Source organism: Rhinopithecus roxellana, chromosome 12 (assembly GCF_007565055.1).
Source record: "Rhinopithecus roxellana isolate Shanxi Qingling chromosome 12, ASM756505v1, whole genome shotgun sequence".
Taxonomy (NCBI): domain Eukaryota; kingdom Metazoa; phylum Chordata; class Mammalia; order Primates; family Cercopithecidae; genus Rhinopithecus; species Rhinopithecus roxellana.
Window position 1 is genome coordinate 1,635,155 of NC_044560.1, and position 18,124 is coordinate 1,653,278.

Consider the following 18,124-nt stretch of genomic DNA (forward strand, 5'->3'; position numbering starts at 1 on the left):
TAGGAGAAATCTGGATGAATCTAAACTTTCAGCAACAGCAGGTTAGAAGGAAGGTGTGACTTGCTCTAAAAGGAGGTGTTTCTTTGAGCAGCAGCAGCCCTCTCTCTTCTGAACTGTGTGAGTTAAGGCAGCAGCAAAAACCAAGACTGAAGCCTTCGTGAGTTCACCTCTACAGCCTCAGCTCCCAGCACTTGTATTCCTTCCACAAATATTTACCAAGCACCTGCTATGCATTGGGCCATGTTCTCAGCACTAGAGACAGAAGTCAACAGCTAAGGTCTCCACTCTCAAGGACTTGAGTACTCCTGGAGTGGGGTGGGGTCACCATAAACAAATAAGCAACACATCAAATAAGCTATTAATCCCAGCACTTTGGGAGGCTGAGGTGGACAGATCACTTGAGGTCAGGAGTTCGAACCCAGCCTGGCCAACATGGTGAAACCCCCGTCTCTACTAAAAATACAAAAATTACCCAGGTGTGGTGGTACATGCCTGTAATCCCAGCTACTCAGGAGGCTGAGGCACAAGAATCGCTTGAACCCAGGAGGTGGAGGCTGCGGTGAGCTGAGACTGTGCCACTGCACTTCAGCCTGGATGACAGAGCAAGACTCTGTCTGAAAAAAAGAAAAAAAAGATAGCTTCTTGAACACATAAGGTAGCTTCCCTCATGCCTTCAGATCTCTGTTCAAAGGGCACTTTCTAGCCAGGCATGGCGGCTTATGCCTGTAATCCCACTAGCACTTTGGGAGGCTGAGACCGGCGATCACGAGGTCAGGAGATCGAGACCATTCTGGCTAACATGGTGAGACCTCGTCTCTACTAAAATACAAAAAATTAGCCAGGCGTGGTGCTGCGCACCCGTAGTCCCACGCACCCATAGTCCCAGCTACTCAGGAGGCTGAGGCAGGGGAATCCCTGGAGGCTAAGGCACAAGAATCGCCTGAACCCTAGAGGTGGAGGTTGCAGTGAGCCGAGATTGCGGTACTGCACTCCAGGCTAGTGACAGACCGAGACTCTATCTCAAAAAAAAAAAAAAAAGGAGGGGGGGCACTTTCTTGGACTGTCCATTTAAGCGAGTACCCCTCCCCACTTCCACAGCACACATACCTGAGTGCTTATCCGCACCCTGCTACCTACTCGCTACTTGTCTGTCCTAATGGAATATAAGTTCGATAAAGGCTGCTTCATCTCAATGTCCACAATGCCTGAAATCCCTGGCACATACCAGGCACTCAGTAAGCAGCTGTTGAGTGAATGGGTGAGTTCCAGACAGGGCAACAGCCGGTGCTAACTAACCCCGAAGCCCAGAACGAGCATGGGGCGTTGCACAGGAGGGTGGGTGGTCAGTGTGGCCGGGTGGAGAGGCTGAGGAGGACAGAGATGGGGCTGAGAGGTGTGGAGCAGTGGTTCTGTAGAACTGTGTAAGGACGGGGTTTCAGATGCATTTGGAGTGTGAAGAGAAGCCAGGAGATGTTGAGGAGGGGGTGACCTCAGTTGAGTCCCAGAGGCCACTCTAACTCAAGTAAGTGAATGGACTGTGTGTATCAGGGAAGGTGCCAGGATCAGGCTGAAGCAGACAGAAGCTTAGATTCTTTCTGTTGTCAAGACACGGGAGAGGGGTTGGTGCTTACACCAGGACAGTGGCAGAGAGGAGGGAAAGAACTGGGCAGGTGATGGCTGGGAAGTATTTGAAGTCATTATCCACTGACAATCAGAAATAAATGCGGGACAGGCGTGGTGGCTCATACCTGTAATCCCAGTTTTTAGGGAGGCCGAGGAGGGCAGATCACCTGAGGTCAGGGGTTCGAGACCAGTCTGGCCAACATTGCAAAACCCTTTCTCTACTAAAAATACAAAAAATTAGCTGGGCGTGGTGGTTTGTGCCTGTAATCCCAGCTACTTGGGAGGCTGAGACACGAGAATCACCTGAACCTGGGAGGCAGAGATTGCAGTGAGCGGAGATAGTGCCTGCCACACACTCCAGCCTGGGTAACAGAGTAAGACTGTCTCAAAAACCAAACCAAACAAAACAAAAAAACAAAAAAGAAAAGAAATAAACAAATGCGAATCCCGTAGAATCCTTTTTTTGAGACAGGGTCTCCCTCTGTCACCCAGGCTACAGTGCAGTGGTACAATCTTGGATCACTGCAGCCTCGACTTTCCAGGCTCAAGTGATCCTCCCACCTTAGCCTCCCAAGTAGCTGAGACTATAAGTGTGTACCACCACGCCTGGCTAATTTGGTTTATTTTTTGTAGACCACAGGGTCTCACTATGTTGTCCAGGCTGGTCTCAAACTGCTGGGCTCAAGCAATCCTTCCGCCTTGGCCTCCCAAAGTGGGAATTCATTTTACCACCTGTCACAGCTCTACTGACAAACAACATTTAGGGTAGAAATAGATCTACTGAACAAAGTAAGGCTACCCCTTTGCGATGCTGAGTCTTTAGATGGGGACTTCATCTTAAGTCCTCTACATAAGATTTAGCTAAAGAGCTCCCGTGCGGTTTCCATCTTGATGTGAGGGAGAAGTTTCTTCCACTCCTATTTCTGCGGACCTGCAGCTCCCTAATCTGACTGCTGGAGCAGTTTCTACAGCATTTTATCCTGAACTGGTGATGCTGATTTTTAAAGTAAACCAGATACAAGCTGAGTTACCCTCGGGATTTTCAAAGGAAACCTGGGGTATTAGTCAACAGATTAAAGGAGTCTTTCATGTTGCTCAGTGTTTTCTAGCATCTTGGGCTGCCCAAGTGTCTAAATGCACAAGTAGGCCGGGCATGGTGGCTCATGCCTGTAATCCCAGCACTTTGGGAGGCTGAGGCGGGCAGATCACCAGGTCAGGAGATCGAGACCATCCTGGCCAACACGGTGAAACCCCATCTCTACTAAATATACAAAAAATTAGCCGGGAGTGGTGGCGGGCGTCTGTAGTCCCAGCTACTCGGGAGGCTGAGGCAGGAGAATGGCGTGAACCCTGGAGGTGGAGCTTGCAGTGAGCTGAGATCGCACCACTGTACTCTGGCCTGGGCCACAGAGCAAGACTCCATCTCAAAAAAATTTTTTTAAATAAATAAATAAATGCACAAATAAATATGTCTTTGTAGACGGATGATGAAATGGTATTGGAATGACTTGTGGCTGCTGAGAAGCAGAATTTTTTTTAATTCATATTCTAGGAAGTTCTGATTTTCCCCTATAAAACAAAGTCTAGGATAACTAATAATTAATTCCAGCACCTCCCCAATTACATTTGAGATAAAGTTATGCTTTTGAAGAGATGTTAAAATGTCTATTTGGAAGACAAAAACACCTACTTCTGTTCCTTTGCCCAGACACAGGCTTTTGTATGTTATTTTTCTATCACATCTCAAAACTGAGCCCAAAAGCCTGAAAATAAACACACCCCAAACCGTAGAAAGGTGCCAACCTCCAACATTTTCCAGCCTCTGCCAACCACCTACTGCAGTCACTGAGGTGCTCACATATCTCTACAGTCCTTCAGCTCAGTTCAAAAATGTCCCAAACTTCGCTGTTTGCTGTTGCTTCCCTTAGTCATCATGAAGTAGGTTCCCGCAATCAGGAGAAAGGCATTAGAATTTTCCCTCTCTCAACTACACCTTTTTTTTTTTTTTTTTTTAAATGAGACAGAGTCTCGCTCTGTCGCCCAGGCTGGAGTGCAGTGGCGCGATCTCGGCTCACTGCAAGCTCCGCCTCCTGGGTTCACGCCATTCTCCTGGCTCAGCTTCCCGAGCAGCTGGGACTACAGGAGCCTGCCACCACGCCCAGCTAATTTTTTTGGATTTTTAGTAGAGACGGGGTTTCACCATGTTAGCCAGGATGGTCTCGATCTCCTGACCTCATGATCTGCCCGTCTCGGCCTCCTTGCTGGGATTACAGTCGTGAGCCACCGCGTCCGGCCTCAACCACACCTTTTGAGTTGCCCCGTGTGTCCCATAGCCTGGCCCATCTCCTGACCTAGTGTTGAAGCCTTCCTTTGGAATATTGATGCTTTGCTTACAGCCACACCACCCTGAACACGCCTGACCTCGTCTGGACTACTGATGCAACCACTAACTTTTGAAGTCCCAAAGCTTCTTTACACAAAGAAAGCCACTCCCTAACCCAGAGCTGTGGGCCCTCAACTTCCAGTGGCCACTGGGTGTGATCCGCATAATCACTGATGCGGCCAGTGAACTTTCTTCCCCCTTCACCCCTTCCATGGAGCCTGGTAAACTGCTTACTGGACCAAAAGTTTGGCCCTGGAAAATCTAGAGAACTGTGAATTAATCTAGGCTTTGGCCTGCCTGCCACTCTGCACCCACAGACATGTCCCCTCACTGAATCTTCCTCCAGGCATACATAGCGCTAACTAAAGTCCACACTCCCCCATAGATTGCTAGTCTGGCACCATGGTAGGTATTTAGTAGATGCCTGTTGAGTGACAGCACAAGTACATTTATACATTCAGGTAGAACATTTTTTTCTGAGACAGGGTCTCGCTCTGTCACCCAGGCTGGAATGCAGTGGCGCGATCTTGGCTCACTGCAACCTCCACCTCCTGGATTCAAGCGATTCTCCTGCCTCAGCCTCTCAAGTAGCTGGGATGACAGGCACCTGCCACCACACCCGGCTATTTTTTTTTTATTTTTAGTAGAGACGGGATTTCATCATGATGACTAGGCTGCTCTCGAACTCCTGACCTCAGGTGATCTGCCCACCTCAGCCTCCCAAAGTCCTGGGATTACAGGTGTGAGCCACTGCACCTGGCCAGAACACTTCTTTAAAATTATCTTCTGTATTTATGTCCCTGCCACTGTCCACCAGGCTTCACCCCGGAGTTGTTAAACACCTTCCCCCATAATGAAAGAGATGGCGTAGCTGAAGATAGCACAGCACCTGCGAGGGGAAACTTGGCTGTGCTGCCGTTCGATTTCGCACGAGCAACACCATGTCCACTCACTGTGGCAGGTCCTGTCGGCCCCTGCAGGCTGAGGCCAATGATGAGATGAGACCTGACTGTGTGCTATCAGCACTGGGGGCATGGGACTCTTCCGTAAAATGTAAGAGAAACATGTCAAAGCTGAGGAGATCAGATGCGTGTCACTAGTTCCTCTGGAGAAATCAGGAGAAACCCAGCACGTGAAGATGTAAAACCACGTTCCCTGAGTTCAAGCTGGGAGGCAGTCTGCACAGTACCCCACGCCCTAGAGTTTGCTTTGGGCTCTTGGTGGGCGGGGGGGTGTCCCCTCTAGGTCACCTCCCAAAGTTGAGGGCAGCATTTTCAGGGTTTCTGCAGCTGAACTGGGCAATGAAGAAGAGGGGCCAGTGAGAGGGACTCCATTTTCCTTTCAATAGCAAGGAGTCACATTAAGTCACTAGGCAAATTGAATATTGATGTTTTGCTCACAGCCACACTATCAAGAACGGACAGGATATAAGATCCTTACGACATAATACAGGTATGACATTCTCTCTCAGTCAGATCTATCCTCTCTCCCCTTTCAAGAGGGAAAGGAACTGAAATCTCATGTGTGTCTTTCACAGATCTTTGCATTTAACCTCTAAGGCAATCCACAAGGTGTTTTAATAACGAGTGCTATTTGTTGGATTTACAGGAGACTGTGCAAACTGTGGTGTCAAGTGCATGTTCTCTTGAACTTTTTTTTTTTTTTTTTTTTTGAGACGGAGTCTCGCTCTGTCACTAAGGCTGTAGTGCAGTGGTGCGATCTCAGCTCACTGCAAGCTCTGCCCCCTGGGTTCACGCCATTCTCCCGCCTCAGCCTCCTGAGTAGCTGGGACTACAGGCGCCCGCCACCACACCTGGCTAATTTTTTAATTATTATTTTTAGTAGAGACGGGGATTTCAATGTTGTTAGCCAGGGTGGTCTCGATCTCCTGACCTCGTGATCCACCCACCTCAGGCCTCCGAAAGTGCTGCGATTACAGGCGTGAGCCACTGTGACCGGCCGCTCTCTTGTTCTTTACAGAAGTCTCGCAAACTAGTATCATCTCATTTTTTAGCTGACAATGGTGAGGCTGCGAGGTTAAGTCAACTGCCCATGAAATGAGCAAGTGTCAATGCATGGATTAGACATTACCGTCTATTCAGACTCTCAAACCCATGTTCCCAACCACTGTGTCTTCACAGGCACCAATTACTCTTGACAAGCTCCTGGTTATATTCCTCTCTACTCCTAAAGAAAGGTCTGGAGTAGACTGAGCTGCCCTAGATGGTAGCTTCTGTAGATTATTGAGGAGGGGCTGCCAAGGGCACCTGCAGGTTCATCTTTTAGCTCTATCAGTGCCCTTCAAACCCCACCTCTCCTTCATTGCCCAGGTAAAACCCCCTTCCCTTCAGAGCTCTTCCAAGTTGCCAGGAGGAAGTAATTTCCTCTAAACTAGCATAGAATTTGATAACATTTTGGCATTTACTACCTTCTCCCTACCAGCATCTGCAAGTTCCTTGAGGGCAAGGCCCCACCCTGCTGTAAGTTTATGGCCCAGCCACTAGCACAGTCTCTGCTGCCCGAATGAATGGATGAATGACATTCATCATTTTTAGAGTTCGTGGCAGTGAAATGAACACACTCATCAAGCACAAACATGGCTCAGAACTGCTCAGTGTTCACATCAGAGGCTGCTGATTACAGCTTCAACCAAGATTACTCAACCTGGGGATATGTTTTTCTCTTGACCAAAGCAGAACATTCTCAGTCCAAGAGGAAATGAGTTCACAGTTTCGTAGACTGAAATCACAGCTCTGTAATAAACTTTTCTGGAACTCAGCTAAGGCTGGCGTCATGAACATTCCCCTTGTAGGGAGGGCCACGTAGTACCAAATGACAAAAACCTGCTTTAGAAGTGCTGTCCTGGAGCAGAGCTTCTCAGTGGGGTGTGTTTGGGAAGCACTTGCCATCTGCTCGGAAATTGAATGGAAATCTGAGCTGATTCACTCAGGGCTGTCAGCTGAGCAGGCCCTGATTTTCCAAGAGTGACACAAGAAGCCCCTTTGCATCTGACCTCACCGTCCACCCCACGCAGCTCAGACAGCCCAGCTGTGAGCCCAGGAGGACAAGGCCTGCAGGAATGTGCAGAATGTGGCCTTTTCCACTAGCATCCTTGGCCTCGATCCCAAGCCTGGTTTAGGACCTTGAAGTGTGCTTTGGTAGATTTTTAGAAAGTAGTTGTTTTTGGCTAAGAGGATCTCTTCTGTTCTTCCCTTGCCATTTTTCTCCCTTTGTTCTAATGTAGGGGAAATTCAGGCAATAAACTTCATCTCCAGGGCTTAGCTCTGACACTCTTTTAGATGACTATCTTCCCAGGTATTCATCAGATACATCAATTTGGATGTCTTACTATTTACCTCAAACTCACCATATCTAGAGCCAGGCATATAAATGCCTTTTCCTTACCAAGTTGGTTCCTAATCTCTCATCTCTCCTGATTTTTTATGCTTCTATTATCTGTTTTCTGTCATTCCTATGCGTCTATCCTGTTTCCTCCCTCTTCTTCCTGCCAAATGTTTACTACGTACCTACCATGTGCTCTTTTAAGCACTCTCTTCTCTAAGAGACAAGATATGTACACAAATAATTAAAATACAGAGAGGAGAATCACCAAAGCAATCTTGGTAAAGACAAAGTAGACTCATACTTCCATTTCAAAACTCACTGTAAAGCGGCAGTAATCAAGACAGTGCTACTGGTAGAAGCATAGGCATATAGATCAATTTAATCCAGAATTAAACCTATACATTTGTGGGTAATTGATTTTTGACAGAGGTGCCAAGATTCTTCAGTGAAGAAAGAATCATCTTTTCGGCCAGGCACAGTGGCTCACGCCTGTAATCCCAGCACTTTGGGAGGCAGAGGCGGGCAGATCACCTGAGGTAAGGAGTTTGAGACTAGCCTGACCAACATGGAGAAACCCCAACTCTACTAAAAAATACAAAAATTAGCCAGGCGTGGTGGTGCGTGCCTGTAATCCCAGCTACTTGGAGGCTGAGGCAGGAGAATTGCTTGAACCCAGGAAGCGGAGGTTGCAGTGAGCCGAGACCGTGCCATTGCACTCCAGCCTAGGCAACAAGAGCGAAACTCAGTCTCAAAAAAAAAAAAAAAATCATCTTTTCAACAAATGGTATCTTGACAACTCGATACCCACACGCAAAAGAATGGAGTTGGGCCTTTACTTCATGGCCCACACAAAAATGAACTCTAAATGAATCAAAGACCCAAATATCAGAGCTAAAACTATAAAAGTAAACCCCTGTAAAGCTTGGACTAGGCAATACCTTCCTAGATGACGCACCGCCAACAGGACAAGCAAAAAAACAGACACATTTAACTTCACCAAAATTTTAAACGTTACTCAATGGTCACTATCAAGAAATTGAAAAGACAACCCAGTCCATAGGATGGGAGAAAGGTCTGCAATTCATACATTTAAGGGTCTAATATCTAGAATATATAAAGGATGCTTTCTTTTTTTTCTTTTCTTTTTTTTTTTTTTTGAGACGGAGTCTCGCTCTGTCGCCCAGGCTGGAGCGCAGTGGCCGGATCTCAGCTCACTGCAAGCTCCGCCTCCCGAGTTTAGGCCATTCTCCTGCCTCAGCCTCCCAAGTAGCTGGGACTACAGGCGCCCGTCACCTCGCCCGGCTAGTTTTTTTTTTTTTTTTTTTTTTTTGTATTTTTTTAGTAGAGACGGGGTTTCACTGGGTTAGCCAGGATGGTCTCGATCAAAGGAGGCTTTCAATCAACAATATAAAAGCAACCCAACTTTAGTGAGCAAAGGATTTAAACAAACATATCTCCAAAGATATATAATTGGCTAAGAAGTGCATACAAAGATGCTCAGCATCACTAATCATTAGGAAAATGCAAATTGAAACTACGAGATGTCATTTCATATGCAGTAGAATGGCTACAACGTAAACACACACACAGAGAAAGAAAACAGTGTTGGTGAGGATGTGGAGAAACCAGAACACCATGCATTGTTGGTGGAACTGTAAATAGCACAGTCACTTTGGAAAACAGAATGTCAGTTCCTCAAAAAGTTGAACAAACTTGGTGTGGTGGCATGAGCCTGTAGTCCCAGCTACTTGGGAGACGGAGGCAGGAGGATGGCTTCAGCCCAGGAATCTGAGGCTGTAGTGAGCTATGATTGTGTCACCGCTATTCAGCCAGGGTGACAGAGCAAGACCTTATCTCTAAAAAATGTTTTTTTTTTTTTTTTTTGAGACGGAGTCTCGCTCTGTCTCCCGGGCTGGAGTGCAGTGGCCGGATCTCAGCTCACTGCAAGCTCCGCCTCCTGGGTTTACGCCATTCTCCTGCCTCAGCCTCCCGAGTAGCTGGGACTACAGGCTGCCGCCACCTCGCCCGGCTAGTTTTTTGTATTTTTAGTAGAGATGGGGTTTCACCGTGTTAGCCAGGATGGTCTCAATCTCCTGACCTCGTGATCCGCCCGTCTCGGCCTCCCAAAGTGCTGGGATTACAGGCTTGAGCCACCGCGCCCGGCCTTAAAAAATGTTTTTAAAAAGAACGAAATTCTGGTGCACGCTATGTAACATGGATGAACCTTGTAAGCATCATGCTAAGTAAACGAAGCCAGGCACAAAAGGTCATATATTGCATGATTCCAGTGATAAGAAATATCTAGAATAAGCAAATCCATAGAGACAGAAAGTAGATCGATGGTGGTCAGGGTCTAGGGTGAGAAGGAAATGGGAATGACTGCTGATGGTTTGGCGCTTTTGGGAAAGGGGCGTGATGAAAATGTTCTAAAATTGGTTGGGCGCGGTGGCTCACGCCTGTAATCCCAGCACTTTGGGAGGCCGAGGCAGGCGGATCACGAGGTCAGGAGATAGAGACCACCCTGGCCAACACGATGAAACCTCGTCTCTACTAAAAGTACAGAAAAATTAGCTGGGCGTGGTGGCGGGTGCCTGTAGTCTCAGCTACTCTGGAGGCTGAGGCAGGAGAGTGGCGTGAACCCGGGAGACGGAGCTTGCAGTGAGCCAAGATTACGCCACCACACTCCAGCCTGGGCAACGGAGCAAGACTCTGTCTCAAAAAAAAAAAAAAGAAAGAAAGAAAAAGAAAAAGAAAATGTTCTAAAATTGATAGTGGTGATGGTTGCGTAACTGTGTCACTATACTGAAGACTACTGAATTGTTTGCTTTAAATGGATTAATTTTATGGTATATGAATTAATATCAATTTAAACGTGTGAATATAGTCGTGAGTGCTCTAAGAGGTGACTAGTAACAAGTCAGGAAATGCTGAACTGTAAGTCTTGCTGGCTCTTATTCCTAGAAATTTGGTCTCACTGGGAGCAGTGGCTCACGCCTGTAATCCCAGCACTTTGGGAGGCTGAGGTGGGCAGATCACGAGGTCAGGAGTTCGAGACCAGCCTGACCAATATGATGAAACCCCATCTCTACTAAAAACACAAAAATTAGCCGGGTGTGGTGGCGGATGCCTGTAATCCCAGCTACTCAGGAGGCTGAGGCAGGGAGAATCGCTTGAACCCAGGAGGCAGAGGTTGCAGTGAGCCAAGATCATGCCATTGCATTCCAGCCTGGGCAACAGAGTGAGCCTCCATCTCAAAAAGAAATGACAGGACAGGACAGGACAGGAAAGGAAAGGAAAGGAAGAAAGAAAAAGATAAGAAAAGAAATTTGGTCTTATCCCCACTTTCTGTTGTCACCACGTTTTGCCTCTTTACCTCCTGACCCCCACCCCCACCATCGCACCTGCCCCTAGACTGGTCTCACAAACTAGATTCAGTCTCCTATGGCTCCTTCCTCACTAATTATCTTCTGACAACCAGCATTCATGAGCCACTCCCATTCTCTATTTCTGCCTATAGAAAAAGATCCGCCCTTCCACTCAGCATGGACTCATCTGTCTCCCCAATTTCCTGCCGTTGCCCAACTCAACTCTCCTAACCCCCAACCTTCACCACTCTTGCCAGCCCTCAATGCCCACGACTCTTCCCACAAAAAGCCCGGACCGATCTAATTTCTTCGCATTTGCTCAAGCCATTTCTTCTGCCTAGACCAACTGTCCCTGCCACCTGGTCCAACCACCCCACCATTTTTCACAGCCAAAGTCAAATTGCATCTTCCTCACAAGGCTTTTTCCAGCTCCTCCCAACTCCAAGATTCTCTCTTATCTCTAAATCCCTAGCAACAGACAACAGCATGTGCCACGCAGGACACGACTTTATCTGTTGCCTTGTATGTTCTTTCTACATGTGTAGAAAACACACACCTGTCTTGCCTCTCTCTGCAAGCTGCAATCACAGCATATGCTTCCTCTCTAACTTAATGTGTGTGCTCTGTAAATGCTTAAGGGGAGAGGGACAGCATCCTTGATTCGGTACTCCCAGCATTGAGTATACTCATCATCAGCATTATGTATGCAACAAACAAAGTTAATATAAGCCGGAAAAAAAAACATGTTTGTAAAAATAACAAGTGGTGGTCGGGCGCGGTAGCTCATGCCTGTAATTTCAGCACTTTGGGAGGCTGAGGCGGGTAGATCACTTGAGGTCAGGAGTTCAAGGACAGCCTGGCCAACATGGTGAAACCCCGTCTCTACTAAACATACAAAAATTAGCCAGATGTGGTGGCACATGCCTGTAATCCCAGCTACCAGGGAGGCTGAGGCAAGAGAATTGCTGGAACCTGGGGGGGGGGGGCGGAGGTTGCAGTGAGCTGGGATCACAACTCCAGCCTGGGCGACATAACAAGACTCCATCTCAATCACTCAATCAATCATTCAATCAATTCAAGTGGTTTGCTGCTGTAAGGTAGTAAGTACTTGAAGGAATCAACCTCTCACTTTTCTGGGTGTCCTCAGTGGCATGGATTCAAGCTATTCCAAGGATAGCTGATTGTGTAGCTAAGTGGTTAGAGGTGTGGGCTCTAGGGTTGAGCAGCCTGGGTGTACATCTCACTGCTACCATTTACAAGCTCTGTGTCTGTGTGTGGGCTACTGAACCTCACTGAGTCTCTTAATTCCTCTATAAAATACAAGAAGCTCCAGCCGAGTAGTCTGTTGTGAGGACTGAATGAAACAGGGCTTAGAAAGGGGTTCACACACACTAAGTGCTAGCTGTTATTATACTGTTAGTGCTATTAACATCAGCCACTCAGAATCTAGATCCCTTAGCTTTACAGATTCACATTTAATATGATGGGGAGATTTGACTCCGAACAAACTGCTTCCCATTAGCCAAGCTCACAAGAGGCCAGAAAACCAAATAGTTTATTTAGAACAGGAAATTGTTTTCAAACGCTTTGTATGCATATTTGCTGTCCAAGGCATGCCCTTCTCAGGAGTCAGATACCTCCAAGATGCTATTTTTTGTATTTACAACAAAAGCAAAGGATGGAGTTGTTAGGTGGAATACATTTCCAGACTGTGACAAAACAGAGATCTCTGATTCATCATAGAACCACCTTGATTGAGATCAGAATACCCCCAGACACCACACATGACACCTTCCCTACTAACTATAAGCAGGGTAAGGGTTTGCCTTGTCCCCCACTGCCTGACTTACACTGTAGCTATTCAATAAATATTTGCTGGCTGGGTGCGGTGGCTCACAACTCTAATCTTAGCACTCTTTGAGGCCAAGGCAGGTTCAGGAGTTTGAGAGCAGCCTGGGCAACATGGTGAAACTCCATCTCTACTAAAAATACAAAAACAGTCGGGTGTGGTGGTGCACACCTGTGGTCCCAGCTACTCAGGAGGCTGAGGAGGGAAGATCGCTTGAGCCTGGGAGGTCAATGCTGCAGTGAGCCGAGATAGTGCTACTGGACTCCAGCCTGGGTGACAGAGTGAGACCCTGTCTCAAAAATATATATACACACATATATGTTTTTATATATATGAATTTATATATAATTATATATATTTATATATGATTTATACATAATTATATGTATTTATCTATGCAAATTTATATATAATTATATTTGTATGTGAATTTATATATAATTACATATGTATTTACATATGAATATATATATATAATTATATACATTTACATATATGAATTTATATATAATTGTATATTTATGTTAATTTATATATAATTATAGATATAATAATAAATATTTGTTAAATCAGTTCATTCTTTGGGCAGGGAAAGTTTAAACATCAGCAAATTCTCTTTCTTCTCCTCTTCTAGGCAAATGGATTCCCTTCTCTTTTGGGCAGGACAATATTTGCTGTATCGCAGCTTTTTAAATACGAGTTGTGTTGTGTTCTCCTGGATGGAGACACCCTGATGAACTGTGGGAAGTGCCCTGTCCTCATCAATATGTTAAAAATATTCTCCCATGCCCCGTTCCTGCTTCCCATTTACACTCTGCGTAACTGGCATTTGTACATGCTGCAAACATTAACAATGGTGATTATTACCCCAGTGGCTCAGGGTTGGTCTCCCTCTACTGCCTGGGACACTTTGTGGCCTGGCCCCTCTGGACAGGGGTCAAGAGCACATCTTTCTCTGGATGTGTGTGTGTGTGTTTGGTGGGGGGGGGGGGGGGTACTGGTTCATTAAATTTAGCATTGCCTCACAATGTCAGCGTTCAGCTCCTCAAAAAGCTACATGAACGAGTTGGCCATACCTGCGTACGTCCCCCTGCACTTAGCTTGATTCACCTCAAAGGACAAATCCATCTTTGAGCAATTCTCAAGGAAGACACTCAGCCAGATGAAAAGGAGGGTGAGCCCTCCTACCTCTTTCGGCCCACACTCAGGCACTTGCCATCAGCTGGCTGGCTGCCAACGGGCCGGTGGACGGGCGCTGGGGTTAGACATGTGGGAAGGAAACAGTCACCTTGTTTTCCTGCCTTGGATGGAACTGGCAGAATTGCAGTTATTCCCCACCGGGGCTCTAGCTCACAGCCCTTGTATGAAAATGCCTCATCACGGAGCTTTACCTCTTGCCCAGCAAATGAGAATCCTAAGACTCATCGCAATAACTGTCCACTTGGAAGTGTCCAGCACCCTCCATCAGTTGATTCTCTTCAATAAAACGTGCACACCGGGTATTTCCCTGAGAGGTTTTGGGGCACCAAGAGTGGCAAGGCTTCCTGGAAGAGCCCTACAGGATCCGATTCAGATTCGTCACATGAATTTCACCAGGGTAATCCTGAGTAGTTGAGTTCTCGCTCCCTCCTCCTCCTCCCCCCCGTCATATTTCCACAAGTTATAACCTGGCATCCTTGCTCTCCAAAGCCAGAAATATGACAAATATTCAGATAAGCCGATGGAATTTAAAAGTGCATGTTCATTGCTTTGCTGGTGAGGACTGCAGGGCACACTTTAGAATGTGAGGTGTGCCTCTCTCAAAAGTGCATGTAGTTCAAATTCTGCATCTAGTAACACACCAAGAACTCAGGAAACGCTTAATAACTATTTGCAGAATAAATTAATAAATCCTATTTTAATGTATTGTGACAATTTCATTCTTAAAAGGATTATTATGGGGAGCATGTAATGGAAAAGAATTTTCGTATCTTTAGAAAATTTTGTTTTTATGGTTAAGAGGCTTAAAGTGAGGTTAACCTTTAATTTCAAGCTCAACCTCTTTATTTTTTGTGTATTTCTTTATTTTTTTGAGACGAAGTCTTGCTCTGTTGCCAGGCTAGAGTGCAGTGGCATGATCTCGGCTCACTGCAACCTCCGCCTCCCGGGTTCAAGCAATTCTTCTGCCTCAGCCTGTAGCTGGGACTACAGGCGCACACCACCATGCCCAGCTAATTTTTGTATTTCTAGTAGAGATGGGGTTTCACTATATTGGCTGGGCTGGTCTCGAACTCCTTACTTCATGATCTGCCTGCCTCAGCCTCCTAAAGTGCTAGGATTACAGCCATGAGCCACTGTGCCCAGCCCTTCTTTTTTTCTCTCTCTCTCTCTTTTTTTTTTTTTTTTAATGGCAGAGTAGTGTAGTAAAAAGAGCTTGAGGTTTGAAATTAGACCTATTTTTCAAACCCAGTTCTGGTATATTCCAAGATAAGAGCGTGTAATTTACAGGTGTTACAAGGATCCAAAGAGGTAACTAGAAACATTCCTAGCACGTGGCGGGCGATGGGAATGGAAGGATGGTCTTGTCCTTTTCTCTTGGTCTGACCCTCCACTGTCACACCAAGGCTTGGGGTCCTTATAATTCTACAGTGTAGAGTCACTCACGTGCTGCTTATTTTACAGAAGCCAAAGTAAGTCAGGGGTTTAGTTCCTTCAGCCACGTCCAGATTCAGTCTTCTCATGCCTGGACACACTTCTTAAATTATGCTTTTCTATATTCAATGCTATTTTGGATCTTCTACACCAGTGCAATGCAGAGGCCTCCCTCACAAAGCCTCTAACAGACCTGATCTTTATTAAGTGCCTTCAGTGCAACAAAAACTCTTTAACAACTCATGAGGATTTCAGGGCCTCCAAACTGGCAAGCGTTTCGGGGAAATCACAGGGAAATTTGTTGGCCGCATGATTAATCCTGGGTGGATTGGTCCCGGAAAAGCACATGTGGGTTAGCAGCGAGCAGCAGCTTGCAGAATCTCACAAAATAAACTGTCCAACGAAGAGGCCCCAAAAACGTGCCTTCCCGATGAAAGTTCAGCATGAGGGTGGGGCCTGACAAAGGAAGAAAACGCCAGATGTGTGGACAACAGACCTCCTTTGAATCCACTAACACCCAAAGAGATGACACATGGGACCAGATTATAAAACTGAACCAGATTATAACGCTGGAGGGGGGAAACCCAGTAGGGTGTAGGATCTTATGAAAAGGATCATAAAATTCATCACCGTAATTACCCCCCAGCCCAGCTCCCCAACAAAAGCCAACCATAGCCTCGCTCAGTAATGTTATTCATCCATATTCAAGTCGCCTCGCTCATTATTCTCAGACAAAAACCCTGCTGGGACTCTGCTCCTCTGGCAGCCAGGCAACTGAGCACCCACCCTCACTCGGCCAGCCCCCCATACCACTTCTTTCTTTAGTAGTGGAGTTTCCAGCACCAACGATGGTTTTTCGGTTTTAATGCCATCTTTTAGGAGTACCTTTGACATTCAGGAGCTGGCTGAAGAGAATCACAGCTAAAGCTTCCCTGCGCAAAAACAAAGGATGTTACCCAGCCACTTTTTCTTTAGCAGGGCTGAGATGCTGAAGTGAGGGCACTCCCCCCCTTTGCCCTGGTGAGCACAAAACGGTGTCATTTGCACATTGTCTCGCCAGAAAGGAAATGTAACTGAAAATACAGAACTGTATATATTCCAGTGGAAAGAAAAGTTCCAAAGATAGGACTGCCACGAATAACCCATGGCCCCTATAAAAAGAGTTGCTCTGTCCCTTTGAAGCAGACAGCCCAGCACAGAGCAGTAAGTACACTCTATCATTTCCCTGAGATTGGGTATTTTTGTCTGTGTGGACAACTGTAGGAGCCCAGGTTAGGAGCACCCCTCCTGCAAACCACTCCCTCTCCAAGAAGTATTCCTCTGGGCCTAGGCCTACGTTAATCCTCAATTTTTGGAAAATGTTTACTTTTCACAGCACAGCTCAGCAACCTCCAGCCCCAAAGATCACGAATTAGCTTACAATTCCTTCAACCAACATTTAGTGAGCAACTACTATGTGCCAGGCATTGTTTTGGCGGTGGGGAATCAAGGCTGGATGTAAGCTGGGTCCTTCAGAACATGTGTTCTACTGAGGAAACATAAAAATAAAAACCGAAGAAAAGAAACAACATGTTGACAGATGTCAACGGAGACCACCAACACATCAACCCAGCAGGAAGAGGTAAGGCTCCAGGGGAGGACAACGGAGAATAGAAGCTGTGGACGCCCCCACCCCAACATGGGATCCAATACATTTAAAGCCTAAGGAGTCAGCAACAGGCATTCAGCCACTGTTGTTGTTGCCCAAGATGAACACGTGGCTCAAACCCACTTAAACCTCAATGTTCATAACGTGTAACAATCTTTATGCACTCATACCGCTTGGAAGCCTCCACTTGGATCCTTTCCACATACACCATCCTCTCTAAAGAGGATAAAGGAGGCCTCTTCCAGTCCAGTGATGGGGTGCTGAGGGCGTCCAACAGGCAGGGCACCAGACTAGGTAGTCTCAAGGGGGACCAGGGCCACCGCAGAGGGGGGAACCCTCCTCTTGGCCCCAGCCCTCCTGAACGTCCCTCCCGATTCTATGGGGCCAGCTTCTCCCGAGGCGTGCGTATTCCTCCAACACACCGCCGTATGGTAAGGAAACCCCAGTCACTGCTGCCAGCAAGCGGGGCTGCCTACTGTGAACCTTCCACCGGATCTCTCTGGCGCTGCCGACTCGGAGGGAGGCCCCCTCTGCTGCCCACCTCGCAGCCTGTGGATTCCGGGGCTCCTCCCTGCACACCCGCGCAGCTGCGTCTTTGGGACCTGGCACCAGCTAAGCCGCTGCCTCTCCTCCTCCGGCGCTGAGCCGCCTGGCACGCACACACCCTGAGCTCCCCCGCGCTCCCCTGGACAACCTCGAATACTACCAGGCCCGGGCATTCCAGCAAGTCTCTGCTCGCTCGTCCCCATCAGCGACCGCAGGAAGCCACTTGCGCGGGGTCTTACCTCCTTCTGCCAGGACCCAGAGCGATGCGCTTCCCAAAACGAAGAGCAGAGCTGATACCTTCCACATCGTTCCCGTTGAGTTGCTCTCCTGGGGGCCGAGCAGCAAGTTTCTGCGCTGGGGGAAGATTAAAAAGCGCCGCGGCCACAGGCCCAGCCTGGAGGAGCGCGACGGTGGGGGCCGGCGGGGTAGAAGCAGGAGCCACGGCGCGGGAGGGTGCCCGAGCTTCCCAAACCCCAGGCAGCCGGACAGCAAACTTTGCAGCTGAGAACTTTTCCGAGCGGAGTCAGCATTTATCTCTCCCGAGGAGGCGGGGGAGCGGGGTCGGCCGCAAGGTGGTCTCCGTCCGGGCGCGCTAGGCCCGCCCTCGGGCTCTGTTTGGCCGGCGCCAAAACGATGATCTCAGGCCAGGTTTAAAGTTACAGGGCCGCAGCTGCGGGGGCCGCCAGGACTGTGGGCCCTGGCAAAATAGGCTTTTATTCTGTTCAGCAACAGGA

The 18,124-nt window shown here is 47.5% G+C and overlaps 1 protein-coding gene across 1 annotated transcript in view; it reads right to left on the reverse strand.

Moving 5' to 3' along the window:
• The window catches only part of PDPN (podoplanin), a 37,179-nt gene extending 19,259 nt beyond the window's left edge, over positions 1-17,920 (reverse strand). The window contains 3 exon segments of the mRNA XM_010382916.2: positions 17,630-17,808; positions 17,810-17,901; positions 17,903-17,920. Coding sequence (XP_010381218.2) covers positions 17,630-17,808; positions 17,810-17,901; positions 17,903-17,920 — 289 coding nt within the window.
• Between the last annotated feature and the right edge of the window lie 204 nt (positions 17,921-18,124).